Source organism: Bombus vancouverensis, chromosome 3 (genome assembly GCF_051014615.1).
Source record: "Bombus vancouverensis nearcticus chromosome 3, iyBomVanc1_principal, whole genome shotgun sequence".
NCBI lineage: Eukaryota > Metazoa > Arthropoda > Insecta > Hymenoptera > Apidae > Bombus > Bombus vancouverensis.
The window spans coordinates 6,414,536-6,438,428 of NC_134913.1; the positions used below are offsets into that span (position 1 = coordinate 6,414,536).

At 42.4% G+C, this 23,893-nt stretch overlaps 2 protein-coding genes and 1 long non-coding RNA gene across 3 annotated transcripts; all 3 read left to right on the top strand.

The window, feature by feature from the left end:
- Positions 1–1,038: 1,038 nt before the first annotated feature.
- Positions 1,039–2,628, top strand: LOC143302452 (uncharacterized). Its single transcript, XM_076617161.1, has one exon. The coding sequence runs from the start codon at positions 1,039–1,041 to the stop codon at positions 2,626–2,628; it is 1,590 nt and encodes a 529-aa protein (XP_076473276.1).
- A 156-nt stretch (positions 2,629–2,784) lies between these two features.
- Positions 2,785–6,588, top strand: LOC143305193 (uncharacterized). The gene has a single exon (XM_076628121.1). It carries the CDS (start codon positions 2,785–2,787, stop codon positions 6,586–6,588), a length of 3,804 nt encoding a protein of 1,267 aa, XP_076484236.1.
- Positions 6,589–17,590: 11,002 nt separating this feature from the next.
- Positions 17,591–22,441, top strand: LOC117165850 (uncharacterized). Its single transcript, XR_013057980.1, has 3 exons — positions 17,591–17,743; positions 17,819–17,952; positions 18,313–22,441. It is a non-coding gene; the product is annotated as an uncharacterized LOC117165850 (long non-coding RNA).
- The last annotated feature ends 1,452 nt before the right edge of the window (positions 22,442–23,893 follow it).

Here is a 23,893-nt window from a genome sequence, read left to right on the forward strand (position 1 = left end):
GAAGAATGTCTTAAGCCTAAAAGTATGTTCGACGCACATCTGGGTTTTTAGAGAGGTCCTTGGGTTTATTAGTCGCACTTAAAACACGGAGAAAGCGGGTATGCGCCCATGAGGAAAATCTGAATAGCCCTGTAATAAAACAAGCTAGATTTTCTCACGCACACAGTCATCTATCCACCACGATGGTAGGAGACTCCCTACTCATCCCTTCGAGCAGTAATGCAGGTCATGACCAATCGACATCTCGGTTCGTTACCCTCACTTTTCCTAACGAAATTGGGAACAACGAATCCGCGTTCTTTAGGCACAGGGGCACACCCACACCGAACTTTTCTTCCGTATGAAAAAAAAGGAGCGATAATCAGTCTAAAACCTACCGTCTAACGCGGCAGTCTACACATAGCGCGAGAGTCGCATACTTCACGCAAATCTTTGTCGGTTCTCGGTGTTGTCGAACATACATCTTCTCTCCTAAATATATTATAGTGCTAAGTCCATTAATACATTAATTTCCATTATAAGAGCCCTGCTCTAGCGTACATATCTATCGCATCTTCGTGCGACAAGTTGTTGACTATGTGTTCCTCTACGTCAGTGTAATCTAAGTGTTGGAAATATATAATTTATAATTCTGTGAATCACAGTGTTATACACACTCAATCACCCCTATTATCTCAACGGAAATCAGGGGATCGATCAATTCGTGGTGTCGATTGTTATAATCGTAACGGGGATTTACGACCCCCGTTGACGTCTCTCCTCGCGATTACGTCTCCCCGCGATTGGTCGAAATTACATGGTCCTTCGAGCCGGATTTCGTGTCGCCAAAAAGTGCACTGACCAGTGACTATACAGTGTCGCGTGAAATCCAAGTTCCAACCACTTAGTCAGCTGATCAAGGGAACCGCCATCGGAGAGAAGCACCTCCGTCGCTCAGCATCTACACGAACCCACGCCGCATCGTAACGATCATCAACCGAATCCCAGATCAACGTCCATTTGATCAAGGTAAGATCGTTCATATCATTAAAATAAAATATGGCCCAGGCTGAACCAATCAGCACGTTACGGCGTAGACGAGGCGCCCTAGCCCGTGGACTAGCAGCCATAAGACGCGAACTCGATGAATACGAAGCGTCTGGGAAGGCAAACAGACTCGTCCTAACATCTTGCCGCAGCTCGTTCGATGAACTTTGGAAGAGGATACTCGAGGTTCAATACGAGTTAGATGTGTTAGATGAGGGGGAAGATGCGCGTGTAGATTCGTTATCGCAAGAGCATCGGGAGCTTGACGTGCGGTTCCTAGGGCTCTTTGAGCAAATCTCAGCAACAACCCCGTCGACTACAAACATAGGTGAGACACGCCGGAAACCAGAGCCAACCACCGTTCCAGAGGTCCGCGTGCCCCAATTCGACGGCGCCCTCGAGAACTGGACCTATTTCTACGACACGTTCTCATCCATAGTGGACCGTAACGAAAGTTTGACGAATGTCCAAAAGTTCCAGCATCTACGCTCATCTATAACTGGACGGGCCGCACAGAGTATCCAGTCATTAGAACTCACAGAGGCCAACTATTCCATCGCGCTTGACACACTGAAGGACAAGTTCAATTGCCCCCTCCAAATCTGCATGCGCCATTGGAATTTGATGCGCAACTATCCGGAAATCAAAAAGGAAACCCCAGAAGCCCTAGAGGATTTGTTGGAAACCCTCAGCGTAAATCTAAAAGCGCTCGAACACCTAAAACAGCCCGTCACATCGAACATGGCGATGATCGAATTGATCGCGTCGAAATTGCCCTCGTCCAGCCTGCGTAAATGGCAACGCACACTGCCCCGCCAACAGGTGCCATCCTATCAGCATCTGATAGACTTTCTCAAAACACGGGCGAACGGGACTCAATTCCTCTCTAAAGAAAAGGAATCAAAAGGGTCAGCCCACAAACACCACCGTCAGCGGACCACCATACCGCATGGGCGAACCCTTGCTACAACCATCAGAACGGTGGTGTGTCCGACCTGCAACGGGCCTCACGAGATCAGACACTGCAAAGTCTTCAAGGCCAAATCAGCGACCAAACGTTTTCAGATCGTGAAGAAGGCATCGTTATGTATCAATTGCCTAGGCAGAGGACATTCGCTGACACAGTGTACATCGGGTTCGTGTCGTATCTGCGGTCACCTACATCATACTTATCTCCACCGCGAACAAACCCAGGTAGACTCACGGTCGTCGAGCGGTCGATCTTCGAGCGGTCGATCGTCGAGCGGGCGATCGGCAAGCGGTTGGTCGCCGAGCAGTCGGTCGTCGGACAGTCGCTCATCGAGCGGTCGGTCGTCGGGCAGTCGCGCACCGAGCGGTCGGTCGTCGGGCAGTCGCGCACCGAGCGGTCGGTCGTCGGGCAGTCGTTCGTCACACAAGCGAGCCCCCACCGGACAATCACCATCTGGATCTTCGAAGTCGCGGTCGTCCCACAAGTCGAGGCGAACATCCGACACTTCACGGAGACGGACATCTTCGTCTCCAAGAGGGACGAAAGAGCATGCCTCGTACGAGTCACACTCAGCCCGGATCCAGAACACCACCCCAACCTTCTCGTCCAAGTCCCAACCGGGGCACAACTGACTGTCTGAGACTACGACAGCAAGGGGGATCGGACTAGCAAACACATCTCCCCATACCCCTCTGCATCATGATCTGTTGGCCACAGCACAGATCAAGGTTTTGAACAAACAGGGACAACCAATCCGAGCCCGAGCCTTACTCGACACTGGGTCGAGCATGAACTTCATGACGGACAAGCTCGCGAATTCCCTCGGTATAAAACAAGGGAGATGTGCGATCCAGATCGGAGCCCTCGACAATTTGAGCACCACGGCAAAACGATACACCACGGCCACAATCACGTCGACGGACGGCAAGTATAAGAGAACTTTGAGATTTCTTATTATCCCCGCCATATCGACCTTCACACCAAGCGAGCCCATCGACCCCTCGAGTCTGGGATTACCCAGAAATATTCAACTAGCCGATCCACAATTCCATTGCCCAGCCCCGATCGATGTCTTACTTAGCACCGGATCAACATTTGCGTCGCTGTGCATCGGGCAGGTCAACCTGACGCAACCAGACGAACCTGAACTACGTCTACAAAAAACACGGTTCGGCTGGGTAATCGGGGGGAGTCCAGCGTCCCAAACCGCGATAAATACGTTCCACGCAACTACCACGGCTCTGCAAGAGGACCTCGCACGGTTTTGGGAGATCGACGAGGGACCGGCCACTACGCATCTTTCGGAATCTGAACGACTATGTGAAGAACATTTCCGAAACCATGTCCGACGAACCAAGGAAGGCAGATACATCGTTGCTCTACCATTCAACGAAAAGCTTTCCTCACTAGGGTCATCGAAGGCCGCTGCAATGAGCAGGCTCGCCTCTCTTCATCGTCGATTCCAACGCGACAAACAATATGAAACCGCGTACAGTGCTGTGATCCAAGAATATTTAGACTTGGGTCATATGACGAAGATCAACACGGATCACGCCACCGACCACGGATATTATTTACCACATCACGGCGTGATCAAGGAATCGAGCGACACCACCAAGCTCCGAGTTGTGTTCGACGGCTCAGCTTCAAGTACCACGGGAGTGTCTCTAAACGACGCCCTTCATACGGGCCCGAAATTACAGGAAGACCTGAGACACATCCTATTGAGATTCCGGTCATTTCAATATGTCCTTACCGGCGACATCGAAAAAATGTACCGTCAATTCATCCTACGTCCAGAAGATCGTCCTTATCAAAAGATTCTGTGGCGTGCCGACAACGGAGAGATCGAAACCTACCGACTCAACACCGTAACGTTCGGTCTATCCGCAGCCCCGTATCTGGCCATCCGGTGTCTCAAACAGCTGGCAGAAGACGAGGGACCTCGATTTCCGAGAGCAGCGCAGATCCTACGGCGAGACTTCTATGTCGACGATGCGTTGACCGGAGCCGATACGAAGGACGAAGCCTTATCAGTCAGGAATGATCTCACGAACTTACTTAAGCTAGCCGGTCTAAACATCCGCAAATGGGCATCAAACGATCTGGATCTGCTACGAGGGCTACCTGAGGAAGACACCAACCAGAAATTGCATCTCGGTGAGTCATCTACGTTAAAAACACTCGGCGTCTTTTGGGATTCAGCCGACGATGCCATACTATATTCAGTCAAGACGAACAGTGACACCTCCCGAGTCACAAAGCGAGCAATCAGCTCCGTCATCGCACAAATCTATGATCCATTAGGATTGCTCTCGCCGGTAATCGTTCGAGCAAAAATGATTATGCAAAAGGTCTGGACATTGAAGGTAGATTGGGACGAATCCCTTCCGACAGACGTACACACCGAATGGATCAAATACCACACCCAATTGCCGTTGTTAAATGCGGCAAGGTTCCCTCGGAAGACCATCATAGAATCCGCAACGAAAATTGAGCTACACGGATTCTGTGACGCTAGCGAAAGGGCATATGGGGCGTGCGTCTACGTGCGGACGACGGACCGAAAGAACAATATTTGGAATCGACTCCTCACGGCGCGGTCGAAGGTAGCGCCGCTCAAATCGCTCTCCATACCACGTCTCGAATTAAGCGGGGCACTTCTTCTGACGTCCTTGATTTCGTCAATCCGACAGGCCCTGACGACCAAGATATCGAGGATAGTATACTGGACTGACTCCACCATCGTGCTCCATTGGATCAGGTCTTCGCCGCACACCTTGAAGACATTTGTGGCGAATCGAGTCGCTGAGATACAAACCAAGACCAATATCTCCGACTGGCGTCATGTGCCTACCGACGATAATCCAGCGGATCTCATCTCCCGAGGCCAGACGCCCAAGGAATTCCTATGTCCGTCCATTTGGAAAAACGGGCCAAGGTGGCTCCTGCAAAGCGAAAACTATTGGCCAGTCTGGAATCCGACACCGGTAGTCGACCTCCCGGAGCAAAAGAAGACGATCTGTCTGAAGACGACTATTAACGATAACGCACTCCTCCATCGTTATTCGTCTTGGCCAAGACTAATAAGAATCGTCGCCCGGTGTCTTAGATGGAGACATAAGCAACACCGATCTGCCCATCTCACCACAGACGAACTGACTGCAGCGCACAACCGACTCATAAAAATCGTCCAATCCAGTCATTTCGCGCCTGAAATTCGGATCCTCCAGAAAAATCGAAGCGAGGACGTTGGAGGGAAACTACAGCCATTAAACCCCTTCCTCGACGAAGATGGGCTACTCCGGGTAGGAGGACGACTAGCCAACTCCGCCATACCCTTCAGCCAAAAACACCCGATCATCCTACCAAAGTCCCCGGTGACAGAGCTAATTATAGAGCAAGAGCACCGGAACAATCATCACACGGGGACACAAGCTACACTATACGCGGTGAGACTGCGCTATTGGCCAATCGACGGCCGTAGCCAGGTATGGCGCACTCTCAGAAGGTGCGTCCGCTGCTGCAGAGCCAACCCTCCACCAGTGGAATACTTGATGGGTGATTTGCCAGAGGCGCGTATTACCGAATCGCGGCCGTTCACGAACGTCGGAATCGACTACTGCGGCCCATTCTACATCAAGGAGAGGAGGGACCGCAACCGACGTAAAATCAAGACGTACGCCGCCATATTCGTCTGTCTGGCGACAAAGGCGGTCCACATAGAGTTAGTCAGCGACCTAACCACTGACGCCTTCTTGGCCGCGCTGCGCCGTTTCATCTCGCGGCGAGGATACTGCGCAACGATCCTCACCGACAACGGCACCAATTTCGTTGGGGCTAACCGGGAACTGCAAGAACTCCGGACGCTATTGCAGTCCGACGACCACCAGGATAGGGTACAGACTTTTCTCGCCGACCGACAAATACAATGGCGTTTTAATCCCCCGAACTCACCACATTTTGGCGGTCTATGGGAAGCCGCGGTTAAAGCGTTCAAACGCCATCTCATCCGCGTGGTCGGCACGGAACTCCTGACCTTTGAGCACCTCAACACCCTCGTGATAGAAATTGAGGCCATTCTCAATTCACGCCCACTGACTCCCATCTCATCCGATCCGAAAGATCCTCCTGTCCTCACTCCCGGACATTTTCTGATCGGTGACACACTAACCAGTTTACGGGAGCGTGATTTCAGGGCAATTCCATCAGGCCGGCTATCCACTTGGCAGCGCATTCACCAGATTAAGCAGCACTTCTGGAGCAGATGGTATCGAGAATACCTAAATGAGCTAACCCGCCGCAACAGATGGGACAAGGGCAAACATAGCATTCGTGAAGGCACCGTAGTACTCCTCAGGGAGGATAACGTGCCCTCTATGCAGTGGCCTTTGGGCCGCGTAATCAAGGTCCATCCAGGAGCCGACGGAATCATCCGGACCGCTACCGTGCAGACGGCAACAAGCATCCTGGACCGCGGTGTCAAAAGACTGGTCCCCTTACCCATCCACCCAGATCCAGACGAGGCCGAACGTCCACACGGAACGAAGGAGGTCACCAACGACACACCTGACTCCACAGCCAGAATTTGATCGGTGCCCTCTCAACGGGGGGAGGATGTTACGCCGCCTAAAACATCTGCACGCCAGCCCGCGCGACCGGACAACAACCGACCTGCGTAACGTCACTTCGACCCTCAATAAACCTAAGGGCCCACCATAACTTTCACTTTCCTGTATTGTTTCGCCATGTGTCGTCAATCTGTTTATCCTGAAGAATGTCTTAAGCCTAAAAGTATGTTCGACGCACATCTGGGTTTTTAGAGAGGTCCTTGGGTTTATTAGTCGCACTTAAAACACGGAGAAAGCGGGTATGCGCCCATGAGGAAAATCTGAATAGCCCTGTAATAAAACAAGCTAGATTTTCTCACGCACACAGTCATCTATCCACCACGATGGTAGGAGACTCCCTACTCATCCCTTCGAGCAGTAATGCAGGTCATGACCAATCGACATCTCGGTTCGTTACCCTCACTTTTCCTAACGAAATTGGGAACAACGAATCCGCGTTCTTTAGGCACAGGGGCACACCCACACCGAACTTTTCTTCCGTATGAAAAAAGGAGCGATAATCAGTCTAAAACCTACCGTCTAACGCGGCAGTCTACACATAGCGCGAGAGTCGCATACTTCACGCAAATCTTTGTCGGTTCTCGGTGTTGTCGAACATACATCTTCTCTCCTAAATATATTATAGTGCTAAGTCCATTAATACATTAATTTCCATTATAAGAGCCCTGCTCTAGCGTACATATCTATCGCATCTTCGTGCGACAAGTTGTTGACTATGTGTTCCTCTACGTCAGTGTAATCTAAGTGTTGGAAATATATAATTTATAATTCTGTGAATCACAGTGTTATACACACTCAATCACCCCTATTATCTCAACGGAAATCAGGGGATCGATCAATTCGTGGTGTCGATTGTTATAATCGTAACGGGGATTTACGACCCCCGTTGACGTCTCTCCTCGCGATTACGTCTCCCCGCGATTGGTCGAAATTACAATCATAACGATGGATTGAGTAAAGTTGTTGCGTTACTTCATTATTTATTTCATTACGCCACCTTCCAGTCCAAGAAGCTATAATCATCGAAATGTGGATTTTTATCGTTGATCCGACTAGAGAAAAAGAAAGTGAACAACGATTGATTACTGCATTTAGTTAACCATGCAAATTGACGATGTCCCTATCTACCGTGTTATTACCGCCAATTCCAATAGTTTCTTTTGTATCGCAATTATGGTATACTGACTAGTTTCATCGAAATTAATCGGAGCTTGCCTCAAAGATTGCAATTGGTTCCGGCAGTTTTATACGAACTGGTTTGCTCTCTAGAAACTTGCGCAAGAACGTAAAATTACCTACATACCCATTTTATAATATGTCCTTGACCACACCTGTATTCATACAGCTAAAGGCCTGCGCTATCGACAAAAAATGTAGTACATCTGTTGCACTCGTGAACAAATAAAAAAGATCATGCATAAAATTATTATTATGTACCTTAGTTTGTCTGCACTTAGATATCTAGTATATTTTTGTAATATACGCAAATATTAACATTTTTAAATCTTTTGTACCTATATCTCATGAAGGAAAACTTGCTGCAAGCTACACTTATTTACTTGTACTGTTTTTTGACAACTATAAACAAAGTTCGTTACACTCTTTAGTGTAACTTTCTAGACCACTCATTCGTGTATTGCTTCATATTATCTAGTTGAGTCAAATTCTAAGAAAATTCCAATATTTATCAATTGTTTCAAGATAGTATCTAATTGTATAAAAGACATTCGCTTTTTATGTTGAAATATCCTATAAAATATGAAAGTTTTGCAACACAAAGTTAGTAGATTTTTGTAATAGATTAATGTGATTTATGCTTTAGTAAATTATCGAATTTGTTCTGCTTATAAATGCTTTGATCTTATTTTTGACCAATTTCGAAAATACGTCTGTATCATTTCCATAATCAATAGATAGATTGCATGAAAAGATGCACTAATAATACTTAGTAATTAAGGAATACTAGTATGTAATTAAGGTTTATTTTCGCGATTGTTGCCAATCATCTTCATCGTCAGATACACTTTCGTTAGTTGTAAACAAAAGTTTATATGCATATATACTACGACATAATTGTACGAGTAAAACCAATATATACGTATAGAAAATTATAATCTAAATGACGGTCCATAGATAACTGTTTAATCTTTTAACAATAACAGTTGGGAAACGAAAAAATTACAATGCTTTTTCCACATATGTAACATGATCCAAATATGTACGTGCAAGTAAACGACGTGAGCAACACAATTAAAAATTATCGCAACGATGACAAAAAGAATCAGGAAATTGGACGGACGTATATGTAGACGTGCGGCTGTGATCGAACGTCGATAGATGAAAAGCGCGTACCGAGACCTTAACTGGTAGAACGTACACGAATCGGTACACGCGTCAGGACGCGACAACGTAGTTAACTACTTCCAGGAATGGTTTCTCGCTCGGTCTCGACACGCACTCAACGACCATATCGAAGTTCCATCTGTGGCTACCGTGCCACGCCGACGGACGTTTCGCCGATCGGCAATCTCTGCCGGATTATTATGCCTGTCCATCGGCTATGATCACCGCGAACACGCCGGTATGCCGACCTCATTAGCTGCTTCGAGTCCGGCTTAAGCCAATGAATAATGGGCCTCGACACAGTGCCGCTGTCATGCTTGCTCATATCTTTCTCGAAGGATTTATTGTCTTCCTTTATTGGCCGTTCGCTAAGCACGCTATATAATCCATGCTGTCAGCCGTTAAATTTTTACCGAGATGTCGCTTTCATTTTCAGAATCCCATATTCTGCTCTACCTAAATGGCCAGCGAAATACATGCACACATTTATTATTACATACATAATACGAATTATTACGTACACAGTTGTTCACAAAATTTGGTGTATACACGCGTAAAATACGTATTTATAAACCACGACGTGACAGCATATAATAAATAACATACAAAATATTTTCATGAAAAAGTACAAATATCTCCTTATGATTTTTTTATAATGTTTATTTTGATTGTAGAAATTAGTTATAGGAATTAAAGTACAAGGAATTAAAGTAAAGTATAGGAAGTAAAGTAAAGTAAATTAAAGTACTGCAGATCGCAGTCAGAAAGTGTTTCTACAGAGTGTAACTCTTTTAAAAAATAGCGAATCTTTTAATCTAATGAATCTATATTAATAATCGATGACAGAAATAAAGACTGAAAAATAAATTTTAATATGTTAATTATAATCGTTTATAAGTATTAGATACATACAGAGAGTCTATAGACTTTGATCGAATTGAACAAATTGGCTTGTTTTTACGATAGTACAATCATTCAAGCATTCGTTTCGTGATTGATCTACTGTTGTTTCTTTCGAATGTAACTCAGCATTACATTTGCGATATTATATTGGAATTCTACGTTATTTCAACAGCAACGTTTCTTGCAATACTTGTATAACAGATGTGATCATGAACTCGTATGCTTATAGTATATATTACATATTCTGAATCGATAGCAAAGTCATTTGAGATTATACTAGATTACAATTCTCATTAACCTCGAACCACATAAATCATAGATTAGATTATTCAGTTTAAGCTGTACGTATTGCAGTTAATCGGATGGTTGATTTGTTTAGAATCTCTTCGCAACAATAATACCTATATATAAAATTAATGATATTCATAACGCAACTAAAATGTTGTTTGCTCAAATATCATTCAACTAAATATGAAACATTTAAAATAGCTATAAGTGAAAAGAAAATCGAAATAAGGATAACAAAAAATGAATACCATTCATATGCAAATTACATGTCGATATATCAATATAATATAGGTACTCGATTTAAATTCTTCGATTCAATGAAAAACGGTAGATATATCTATCTATATAAAATAAAGTACGAAATTATAATGAAATATTATTGTTGAGGATTATTAAGAAGCACGAATTTTTGAGTATTATTAAAAATTTCAATTTCAAATTGCCATTTTACCAATCGAAAAGTCATAAAGTTGCAATAGTTATAGCATCGAGATATAAAGTAAGGACATAGAAAGCAGCACTAAAAAAACAAAACATTAACAGTACGACATAACAATATGTTACACTATATCTAATGAGATTATTTATATTATTTATTTGCCAGATTATACTTTAATCATTCGCAATTTGTTGTTAAATTATCTTAGTTAGTTGAAACTAAGGAAATATCATTTTGCCTTAGAAACTCGTAAATTTTACTGAATTGAACTTATGTAATAAATAACAATTGTTGAGAATTTTTCATCGCTAGTTGCGTGTTTCATATCGGTAAACTGGTGCACGATGCTATTACTGCACTTTTTCGCGTAGCTGTAATATCGTATAACACATTCACAGAAGGTTTATTGCATTCTTCCAACAGTCGCGATCTTATTGCACGTCACCAATTGTCAAGAAAGGTATACCGGTTACGATGATCACGGTCATGCCGGTATTCCGGCCTCATTAGCTGTTCGGAACCTGGCTTAAGCCAATGAATAATGGGCTTCGTCCCAATGCTGCCGCCGCTGCTGCTCGTATTTTTCTGCGCGGACTTATTGCGCTAACCCGCCAAGTCACGATTATTTATACTGCCGGTTCAAGAACAGCTTTCTTGCTTTTTGTCAGCGAAATAGGTAGCATACATCAAGGCCCAGGAAGCCTTAGATTCTCGTAACGCATCGTGTTTAAGGGAAACTGCTCGTTGCGGTGGATGATGGAGCCACGAACAAACTTTTTTTATTTTTAATACGGAATCCCGTTATTCTCCAAGTCTATCAATACGATTGCCCTTTATGATATTCCATCGCGATTATGTTTACATCGTGTAGATTAACTGATAAAAAACATTAAAAAATTTTGAAGAATCGAATAGCACTCGGTGCGATATTTTATGTAAATGTTTATTTGATAAATGATATTTTATTTTCACTTTTCTATTTTAATACACTCGTATATTATGCAGTGTATAAAAGCTTACACGATTGTTTGACTCAGAGAATAAATGGTGTCTTAAAAATGAGTGTAACAAATTTTTTGAATCATTATCTAGAAAAATGATAAATGCGTGGGCTATTAATATAACTGTAATGGAGTATATCAGGCACGAAAGAGTTATTTTATTCATGGTACATGAATCCTAGAAAATACATTAATCATTAATAGCTTCCAAAGAAAACTTGAAGCGTCCCATTTCCAGATTTGCTATTCAAGTTATCCACATTTTGAAATTATTAATAATCAAATATGCAATTCGCATAACTACAAATGCTCGTTAATAGTTCGCGTATAGTAGTTGAGCATCAATCTACGACGAAAGGTAATATTATTTATGAATAGCTATACATGATAGATGAGGTAGGTTCCGACAGACATATAACGGACGTAAAGTATTGAGTAGTTCGTTTCATGGAATAGAGGATGTGAATTTTTCTTAGGCATTGATAAACGTCCGTGTAACATCTGTGAATTATGTTTTCACGGGTAGTCTGTTACGGTCTTTCCTTAATACTTTAGGAATGTGCGTTCGAAACACATAAATCGCACTCCGATGTGCTTGAAAGTACATTAGCAAATAAACGTTCTCACGATATTTCTCGGAAGAGGAATCTAGGTCTAGACTCTAAACGATAGATCAGGAACGTTCTGAATTATATCTCACTGTTTAACGCATTACTCAACCTTACGATAATCAATTTTAGACGTTTCACTGGAATAGCTGTGTTAATATTAATTACAGACGTCGATGAAATTTCAAATAGTATATTTCAGTATGTATGTTAGTATGTATACGTATACAGTATGTATAAAATAGTATGTATATTTCAATTACGTTTAAAATCGGACATCGTTTGCAAGATATTGCGAAACAATATTAATAGCATACATCGTTGTGTACATTGCATTACGAAGCAAAGCATCGCGTAACACACACAGAATATTATTTAGACAGCATTTTGTCAACGTTGGCTATCTCACAGAGAACTATTGATTTCATACTTTCAGCGGTCCTTCATCATTTGAAGAGTTTAATGGCAGTCGTGAATAAGCCAAAGAGTCTCTTACCACTTCGATGAACAGACATGGCAGTCCCGAGAAATTACTTCTTTCACATTTCATTTCGTGCTCGTTCTTCTGGGTGATGTCCAAGATACCGCCCACGCTACGTCTATAAGAGCCGGCTGATATATCGCCTCGTTAATGTTTCGCTTCATCAGATGTTATGACTGAACATCCTTTACCCTGCCACTGGGTGGTCATTTCTGACTGCTCTTATTGCGAAACCCACTGTTATAAATTATAGGGAATGTCGGTCCCGCGTTCGTAAGTCGCGCGTTTCGTCTTTCTGGGTGCATAAACAGACAGCGTCCCTTCATGGTGCTGCGATCGAAGATTAATTTGCATCCTCGTAACGGCTTCATATCGATTTCGATCGTTGTTTCGGAGAGATAAATTGCACGACGGTTGTTTTCTATTTTTCTCCCGTGCATCGATACTCGTAATCTGTCTCCGATAATACATCTAGGAAAAATGACGCCGTGAAAAATTGATGCAAATTATAGTCTGTGCCGCTCGCGTTAATCTGTTATCGATAAAAAGCACGATCGATGGCTTCGCATTTAAGTGGCAAAGATAAAATATCGGCAAATACGTCGTTTTTATAAAATATTACGTACTGACGTCATGTGGAAAACGACCAAGCGCAACATTTAATTTTTAGATATAAATAGAAGGATCTCAAGTTTCGTAGTTAGCATAGAATTTAAAAACGCTATTTACGAGTCGAAGGTAAGAGAAGCGTTTACGTGTGTGTAGATACATTGAAGCGCGTTCGAAGCGAGACGTCAGCGTGACAAAACGTTAAACGGTTAATTTATTCAAAAGGCATCTTAATGAGAAAATTAATCACTGTCAAATTCAACTGGCTACATCGCTATTTATAGTCTACATGATTGCATGACATTTTTCGCAATTTAAATATCAAACGATTCAGCAGCATACACAAAGTGCAAAGCTACTTTTACATACAATAGGCAAACCTATGACGTTATATCATAAAAATCAATGTTTATATCACGATTGTACGTTGAAAAAGTATAAATCCCTCGCTTGCCAAAGATTAAAAATTGTTATAGAAAAATTTTAAATATTCCACTTTCCATGCGCTTGTTACATTCGCTTAATTTCTGATGCAGACAAAAATAAGAAAATATGTAGGTATACCTATAATAAATGCGACTTGTTAAAAAAAATTGCATTTATACTGAAACATTACGTGATAAATGTTATTTCGTGTCTTGAGCTATCATCCTTTCCATCCAATTTCCTATTCATTCCCTGAACTTGACAGTCAATCTATGCGTATTACGAAGGGTTCGTCGTAGACGATGTATTCGAGGGTGAATGCCTTTCCGTGCGCGAATGCACGATATATATAAGAAAATGTCTGTATGCACATACACATTTACGTGCACGAAAAATAGCGTGGGCCACGATCTCTGTAAAAGCGTCGCCGTTTAGATAATAACGCGCATTTTATCTCCCTCATAAAACCTAATTTATAGCCGCATCCAAGTCTATAGGCGTGTACGAACGGCCGTCGGGAATAGGAAGAGCTCTGACAGAGACAGTGCCGTAATTCTCAAGGTAGCAACTCCACAAACTTTACTTCATCAGAAACAATATCGTCGCTCTTAGAATTTTTCATGCCGTAATTTTACATTGTTTTTACCGCGAACTGAATTTTCGATTATACGCTACAACGAAAAACCTTTACAATTTATAATACATTGGTAAAAAATTTTTCTTTCTTATACGTTTCAACATATTCCAATTTCATAATTTTTATCGGCAGTATAAATAAAAGGTATGAATAATAAAAGGTATAATAATAACCAAAGTATATCAGGATACTTGATTAGATTAAAAAGTGTCATCAATATTTTAAAACTTTATTCAACGTTATATTGAGATGAAACGTTGATTAAATTATCGCTTGCTTAAATTATTCAAAGGAAAAACTTGCGGTTCTTGAGAAACTTGTAGCAGGATTCGTTAGTTACGGCACTGGAGGGGTTGCATCAGAGCGAAGGTTGCTGAAAGTGAATAGGCCGGTAATATTATATCGGTGTTGAAACGTCTCCCTTCGGCATTTAGGTGACGAAAAATATGAGCGTCACGCGTGTGTGTGCCCGCGCGCGCGCTTTCGCGACGGCTGAATGCAGTTACCGACGATAAACTGCATACGTGTTTACCGTATAATCTCCGACGGACGGCTATAAATCCGTGATTTACTCTCATTACTGGGCCTTTGAGTGTTACGACTTGTGCTTACGATACACAACCGTCCGGATAGTTTAATTTATTCATTTAGGTCCGCGCTTTTCTGTCGTGCCATGTTCCACTTTACTGGTCGTACAAAAGTTGTCCGACGACACACGCGTGACAATAATGAGACGTATCGTTGCTCCGTCCGAAACACCTTACTAATTGAACGTCAGATTTTATGAATTCACCCAATCGAAGTGTCATCTTAATAGAAACATGTAGCAATTATAAAACAAAAACAGAAAGAACCGTTTGAACGGCATCTAATAGCTCGTAACACGTCTCACAATAATCTGTTATGTTGAAACAATAGGTATTATTGGTTGAAGCATCGATAGAAAAGTATAACGACACTTGTGGTTTTATGCGGAAACCGCTAGAAATTTGAAAAAAAAACAAACACCATTTTTGCGAATTTGTTAAAAAACTGTTTTCTCTTGAGTTACAATGATTTCGAAATATGCTATAAAGCTCAACATTTTCAACAGCTTCTTCCTATACATATAAGTTTCAAGTTATATGCAAAATATAACTATAAGATTGGTAGTACGTAATGTTAATCCGGCTGCGCACCGCGTCGTGAGACAGCCAGCCAACATTGTTTATATTAATAAAGATAAGGGGATTCGCAAGGCCTCATGGAGCCGGATTAATATTACTACATACTAACTGCTAAGGCCGAGCAGTGAGATATTTTTACGTATAACTCCGAAGTTAAAGCCAACTGCCATTATATGTATAGGAAAAAATTGTACAAAATGTTGAGCTTTACGACATATTTTAAAATCATACAAAGCAAGATTTTCGACAAATTCACCAAAATAGTTATTTTTCTCCAATTTTCTGCGGTTTCCGTGCAATAATACTAGCGTCGTTACGTTCCTCTATTGATGCTCCAACGAATGACACTCTTTTCACGAGGATCCATCGACTTCCATAAAGTGAAACTTATTCAATATTTAATATTTAAATTTAATTACTTTTGAATTTATCGTCCGTGCCTCGCGATCAGAAATTCCTTTAAAAGTGTGCCTGGTCACGCGGATATGAATTCTACTGTCTGTACGGAAAACTAGAAACAAGCATGCGGTTAAAGAACTGGGAACGTTGAAATAATTGAAACCGCATTCATGAGATACTCTGTAGGTAGGTTTGTCCCTGTCGAGAAATCAATGCAAATACAACGAATTTCATGGCACCACGTGTCAAGAGTAACGAGTGTAGAGTGCGGACGCGCTGGACGAGTATAAGCGTAGAAGAGGAACGTTAGGGTGAAAGCAATGTTGGAAGGATTGCAGGAGAAGAGGGTATAAGGTAACATACATCACGTTCCCAGTTTATGGTCCGATACGCTCCTAGGAATTGGCACCCGTGCTGAGCTTTCCCGCAAATGTAAGGAACGTAGGGGTACGAAGCAACGAGATACGAGGCGTTATGGCTCTTCCTGGCTCGTAACCTCTGGTCATAAAGCTACTGCACGCTAAAATATTGTCCGCCGCCACGTCTCCACGCCTACGCGTCTATCCGTCGATCTATCTTAATGCTATTATCGTAATTTATTAGTGGAGTTCCCGGAGAATGAATCGATCCATCGTAGCCGCCCCAAAAACGGATCACGGATAATCTAAGACGATCACGCTCATAATGAGACTATTAAATAAAAGCGATACCAACTCAAATTAGTTCACATCCGTTTAAGTGTACTATTCGAATATCGTATTTTTGTAAGGAAGGATGGTTATTATCAACCACGTAGAATGCAATACAGAACCACATGAAATATAATACAAAAACAAATAACGTATTTTCATTATCTCTAATTGTAGAATCTTCTCCCGGTCGTTTTAGTCACCTTAGTTACGCAATTTATCACTTATCGATTAATTAATAAATACACGAGATCAAATTAATATTTAAGATTCAAAATGCTTAAGCAGAACGGGGATCTATAATAAGCCAACATTTAGCAAAGTAGTATACGAAGATCTATATATAGAATTAATAAAACTGTTAACTTAATAGAACTCATTAATAACTGTTACTAGCTGTTTTTATAAAACGAAATATCCGTCTTGGCAACTTAAACTATGGAAGAAAGATGTTCATCAAATATATCCACAAGGACAAAAAACGGAGACTGCGCAAAAGACATTTAAATAATGTAGTGTTTCGTATTTCGAAGAAAATATAAGTAAGAATGACAACTTTGTGGAAGAAACATTGTGCCAATTGAAGTCCTCATTCTCACACTCAGGATTTATAATCAACCGTACAAATTTAGTGATGGTATTATTTGATCTCTGCATTGTCACTAACAATCTGCGTCGTAATAAATCATTTCCTCGACATTGATTGAAAGCTTAATTGCACAAAAGACTGGCAAGTCTTAAAATTTTTAAACGATCCAATTATCGAACTATTCATCTTGTTCAAATGCATTTAGTTTTACAATTTATAATTTCAAATTATAAATAATATTACAAAAATATTTTTACTGGCGCAATTAATCAGAAATGAACAAACAGTATTTTTTAAATATTTTCAAAATGGATAGGCGATTTTTAGACGGTTTGAAGAAATATATATATATATATATATCACAACAATTGTTCAAGGCGTACACCAAAGCAAGACTGCGATTTAAGGTGATGCGCATCCGCGAGCGTACTTACACGCATTCATAGACACGCTTACACACGTACGATATTATTATCTCGTGATTCATAGCGCGCATTCATAAATGTTCCCAAGCTGTATAACGGCACGGTACACAGCGGTATGTATCGATTAACGTCGCTTCCCGACGGGATTTACAGCCGGTGACTAAATTATTTAAAGTCTTCATTTGTAGCGCGACGGATGGACGGACACGACCTGGCGACCACGTATCCAGTTCTTCTTCGGGCGACCTGGTACAATCGCTGACAAAAGTTCATTATATCTTCGACCTCGACCAAAGCCCCGTTGATGCACGTATATACAATGGTATGTCATAAAGCGGACGTTCACTTTTCTCTTTCTCCGCGTTAAATCGAATGTGTAACACAGTTTTCGTGATAAGGCGGTCGATCGTGACATGAAAGTTTTAACACGCTCGATAGTTGGTATTTCTTATATTAAAACCTGGTTTCTAGCGACATTATTTGTAATGATCTTATGATATCGCTATCGGCACAACACAAAATATTAATTCTACTATAGGTATAAGTGCTTATCTCCTTGATGATATTTTCATCCTTCACGGTCATGATAATATACACTAGGAAATATATCACTAAGTTAGAATCATTCGAATTACTTCTACTTACATTTACAAGAATTTAACTTGATCGTATCTTCTTGTAGTTTTCAGTTCGCTTCGTTTCGGTTCGGAGTTACTGTTGTTGCATTTTCAAGACGTAAGCGTCTTACACGAAGGTGATAGTCCACGGTAGGAGATGAAACAATAGAAAATAAACCACGGAATGTATGAATTATTGTAATATAGTAAATTATTACAAAAAATTTGTTGAATATTTGATCGTGAACGAAAAAAATGTGTTCAATTTCTAGTTGTCGGTGAACTTTTGCACGTGAGTATACGCAAGAAAGATTGCCGGATTGTGTGGCGTGCCGCGGCTGCCACCGTCCGCGCCACGAACGTCCAAATGCTCCAGAGAAGAAGAAAGGGAAACAGAGAAGTAGGAGAGAAACCGATCGGTCAAGAAAGAAATAAAGACGAAAAGCTAAATAGAAAAGGAAGAAGAGAGAAGAGAAGAGAAGGGAAAAGAAGGGAGAAGAAGGGAACAGAAGGGACGAGAAGAGAAGAGAAGAGAAGAGAAGAGAAGACAAGGGAAGAGAACAGTGTTGCAGGCGTCCATGGAAGGCACGTCGTGCAGAATGTCGGCGAACTCGTGTGTGTTCCGTGTTCCGAATGCACGGAACAAGCGCTGCTTGTCCGCGGCCACCTGAGTTATGATCGCTCTGTGCCCACCCTGGCTGCTCGGCTGGCTGCTTGGCTGCCTACCTCCTTGCTTCCCTAACTGCCCTCTTCTTCTTCACCCTTCTACTTTCACAGCGGCCATCTTGACTCCAGGAACCGGTTAGCTCCTCCGACTTGGTATATTCCACACGGTGAGTTTTACGGACACACATAAACACCGAATGAACAGTGTTCGGCGACATCAGCGACTGTAGCGCCCTCGGAAGTCCATCCGAGTCTACTCGACGTTAATGGCTCGTGTGGCGCGAGTTCCTTTGTACTGTTTAATAACGTCGTTATATTACCAAGCACGGTCGTCCGGCAGAATTGATTTTTAAATCCACTTGTTTCAAAGTACCGCCCCGATTCGCTTGCCTTTGTCGATGCTTTGAAACATCGATGCACAGATGCGTTAGTTGTCGATAGTTGTTCTCCATGCTCGTTTGAAGGATCAAAGCGCGACCGCGATTATCGTTGCGTTGAGCTGGGGAAATTTTAAAGATATTACAAAAGAAGAAAAACCACGGATTGTTTCTCGCGAAACGCGTGAACCGGCAGATAACACGCTTTAATATTCACCTTCGTGCACGTCTCGATAGCTGTGTAAGATTTATCTTTCATTAGTAAGTCATTTGCATTGAATAGACACGTTATGGGTTAACGGGTGTCTCGTTAATTGTTTGTTCCTGTTCCTTGTCTAACTGCTGACGCCGATACTGGCGTGGCCTGACGCTTTGACAAGGTACACCGTAGATATTACAGCGGTTTGTAGTATAGCATATCAAATTGCGGTATGCGAAAAGGTGTAAGAGAGCCAACCGCAGCCCACGGCAACGAGGCGTGGTCGCCGCAATTACCTCGATAGAGTTACAAGACTTGTTTTATGCTCTCGCACAAATTTATTAGCCCCATTCGCGTCAGTTTAATTACGAATAAGATCCGCTGTGATTCTTTCTCTTTTTCCTCCTTCTCTTTTTCCTAGAGGAAACGTACAGACGTTACAGCTACCTCTTCATGAGGATCGGGAACTTCATTCGGGACCAGTGCATCTATACGTGCTACTACACGTTCGAAAATCCTAATGAATTATACTTACACAGAAGCGCGCTTGATATCAATCGCGTTCATTTTATACTAGACGCATTCCTTGAAACTCCTGCGGTAATTAGTTTTACCGCTAAACGCTTAGCGGAACCCGAGAGGCTGCTAACTGCTTTCCACCTACGCAACACCGCTTCGCTTCTTCCCTTCTCTACACCTATTTTCCCTCTTTCTTTCTCTTTGCTCTTTCCGTCCTCATCATCGTTATTCCGCTCGCTTTTTCTCCCTTTACTCCCTTGAATCTAGGTACCGCCTCGTCGACTCTCTCGCTTCGCCGCTAACAGTGAGCAATTAAGCGGAGCAAAGCCAAGGAATATGTATTATGAAATTAATTATATCGTGATATTGGAGTCGCGAGCTGGCGTGCAAGGTGTAGATAAGCATTTAAATTGACACATTCCTGATGTATCTTAGGCTGTGCGGATATCGCATTTACGATAAACATTGATTTTATTACTGCTTCGACTGTATGCTGCAGCAGCAGCTTTTACAACCACACATGCAGATAAGCATTTTATATTTTGTACTTGCTAAGTTAATTATTTTGAGTTCCATGCACGATTCTTTTTAATATTTTTAATATCTTTCACCTGCGTTTGCATATTATTTACAAATTACACGTCGACACTTTCTCCTAATTCCTGTTACCGTAAGTATTAGTAAAAAAAAAGTAATATTGAAAATATTGCGTCGCAAAGTTAGATCAAGATAAATTTTCATAAATATCGTTATCGCTAAAAAATTATACTTTCTATGCAAATAAGTCGTGGAAAAAATATTGGAAATGACGCGTGTCCTGTTTGTACTCGTAAACGGAGATTCGTTAAAGGAAAGAAGAAACAGCGAAGAATGTCAGTAAGCGTGGCGCTCGACATCGAATCGCAGCCCCTCCACAAACGTGGAAGACAAATCGGCCCCGGTGGGTGCAAACGTCGTAATTATCGGAGGCGGTAATCTCTCGACGTGGAAGTGGAGGATGAGGAGAAGGAAGAAGAAGAGGCGCTCAGTGAAAACTGCGTGACAGAGTGGCTCGGCCTGTTCACCCTTGGCGTCCTCCGAGTTGGCGTACCCTTTTGCCCGGAGTGTCGGCCATACATTACCGCCGTTAGAGCCCGCCAGCACTATATTATTCCCTGACACGGCGTGGCGTGGCGTGGCGTAGTATGGTGCGGTGTGGTATGGCATGGCGTACTGTAAAACGACGCGGCGTGAGCAGAAGAGAAACGGAGAAAGTGAAAGAGAGAAGTTCGGGAAGGGGAAGGAGAGAAAGAGGGGGAGAGAGAGAGAGAAAGAGAGAAAGATAGAAGCGGAAGAAGGAGGCGCAAAGAGGACAGGGATACAACAGAACGGTTGGGGTAGGAAGGGTGAAAGGCGAGAGAATACGAAAAGAGAAAACAAGAGTAAGAAGGAGAGGAGCGGGGAGAGAAAAAGGGAGAAAGAGACGCGGAAGAATTGGAGGGAGATAGAAAACCGGTACACTCGACTGCTGATAAACTACCCTCTGCGCTCACTTCGCAGGTATAATAAAATTATATCTGGTCGGCTGTATCGCGATTCTGGCTGCGAGCGGCGAGGTCGGCACAAAGTTGCCGCCTGCGCGCCTACGGCGGCCGTGATAAATAACGTTACGCAGGCCGAGAAGCGGCGGGCTGCATAAGCATGGCCCTGATTCCACGTCGCGGCACTTCTCGAGTCACGGCCACGCCATGGTAAGCCGCACCGTAGCCACGCCGCGCCGCGCCGTGCCACTACCGCGGCTGCGGCTAGCACGCGGACACGGACGTGTACCGGTGTACCACCATCGCTTTCAGAACTGCTGCTGCTGCCGCCGCTGCTGTTGCTGTTCCTGTTCCTGTTGCTGTTGCTGGACTATAGCTGGATTTCGAACGCGCATACAATCACGATCTTTCTACAAGATCCTAACACCTTTCCTATGTGTAGCTCGAAGCACGTGGAACGTCCATTTCGCTTCGTTATACGCTCTGGCAAACGAGCGAACACGCCAAAGCCAAAATCAACGCCAGAGGTTGAGCGCTGTGCACTTCTGTGCGCTTCACTCAACTCGTTCGTAAATTATAAGTCTTGGGGACATGGTTCGGCTTGAAATACTGGTACTGACACGCGCAGTGGGACGCGGATGCATAAACGCGCCGACGAACTGGAAAACGACGCAGCGGCTTTCGAACAGGGACGTCCGGAACGTTCGTTCCAGTTAGCGCGGAACGTCGTATATGCGACGTGAATACGACATCGCGTGACAGTCCACTCGTACACTCCGCTTCGTCGACTTTATCGGACGCGATACCGTGATTCAGGCATTCGACGATGGTATCATCGCACGCCTGCCGCTTCGAGCAGGTGAATTTATTCCTTTTTCAAACTGACTTTAACATGACCGCCATTCTAGATCGATCTTTGTTATATTCCCTCCACCCGATATTTACGAGTCTTTGAAACGTATCTAAAAATATACGTATAGCTACATATTTTCATACTTTAAAGTATTTTAACATTTAAATCGAGTAAATGACAAGGAAAATTGACGTGTCTAAAATTTTCTATTTAAACTGACATGACATATTGCTGGAAAACTGCCAAAGAATCATCCCACTCATCAGCATTTAAAGTACGTTGAAGATGCATTGCCAAACGTGCCAGTGATTAACAGATGCCGCAGTTGTTAGCAACTACCAACCAAATCGAGGCTTATCACGGATTACATCTCCCCGAGGGGCTCTTACTTCCTACGACGAAACTAGGATCTATACTTGGATGCCGGATTTCGAATATTATACCTTGCCTGCCACTTCCCGCTGTCATGACTTATGTCATCCTGTCTTTTCTTTACCTGTCAAGTAGAAAGACACAACCTGTTCCCTAATGGGAAAGCTCCTTTGCTGGAATAAAGGGGACGTTATTTTCGTAGGATTGATATCGAGCAAATACATTGCATTGTAAAATTAGTAATATCTTTAAGGAATGTTATAGATCCTATATCAACAACAAACAGCGAATGATCCTTCGCATCAAGAGAATTTTCTGTGCATAATTCTGAAAATATTTTTAAGGTGATATTATATTTATAGCAGTGAATTTGGAAGAGAACACATCAGAACAAAGTTAACACAGTCATTTCGAAAATTCTTCTGTCAAACATACCAAGTAAAATGGCAGGCTAAGAGAGACTCGTGGATGCAATATGTATTACGCGCATGAAGATAATATAGAGCCTCAGGGAGGTGGTGGCTGACTGAGTTTATTCCAAAAGACAACAATAGAATGCATCGGTAGAGCGTATTGTATGCAGGAGGGCGTGGTATGGTTTACAATACCTGCTGCATTATGTATCTCATGCCCGTGGTTATCTCTGTGTGTTGTAATCCTAAACAACCATCTATACACGCACTTCATGTGGTAGCTACAGTTCTAACAACAGTGTGATTCACTTATAGATGGCCCAAATCATTTTTTAAAATTATTTACTCATTATTCTACCGAATATTGACACTATTGACGAAGTCACTCGAGTTATTCCTTGATAAGTTTCGAATAATAAATTTTATATGGAGAAATATTTACTAGAGCGTATTAGATTTTGTCTATAGAATTAAATTCTTCATTTCGAAGTGAGATATAAGGCAGATATAAAAAGTATTCGTATTTTTTATAATATTAGAATTTATATAAATGTTATACTTTCGGTAAATATTTGCGAAAGTGTACCAAAGTGTACCAAGCTTTACCGATCCTAAAATAAAAGCGTTCGCTATATTTATTTACATTCATTTCTTTGACTTTTAGGATTATTTCCTTTCATGTTAAAACTCATGAAAAAAGGTAAATTACCAGTCATAGGACAAAGGA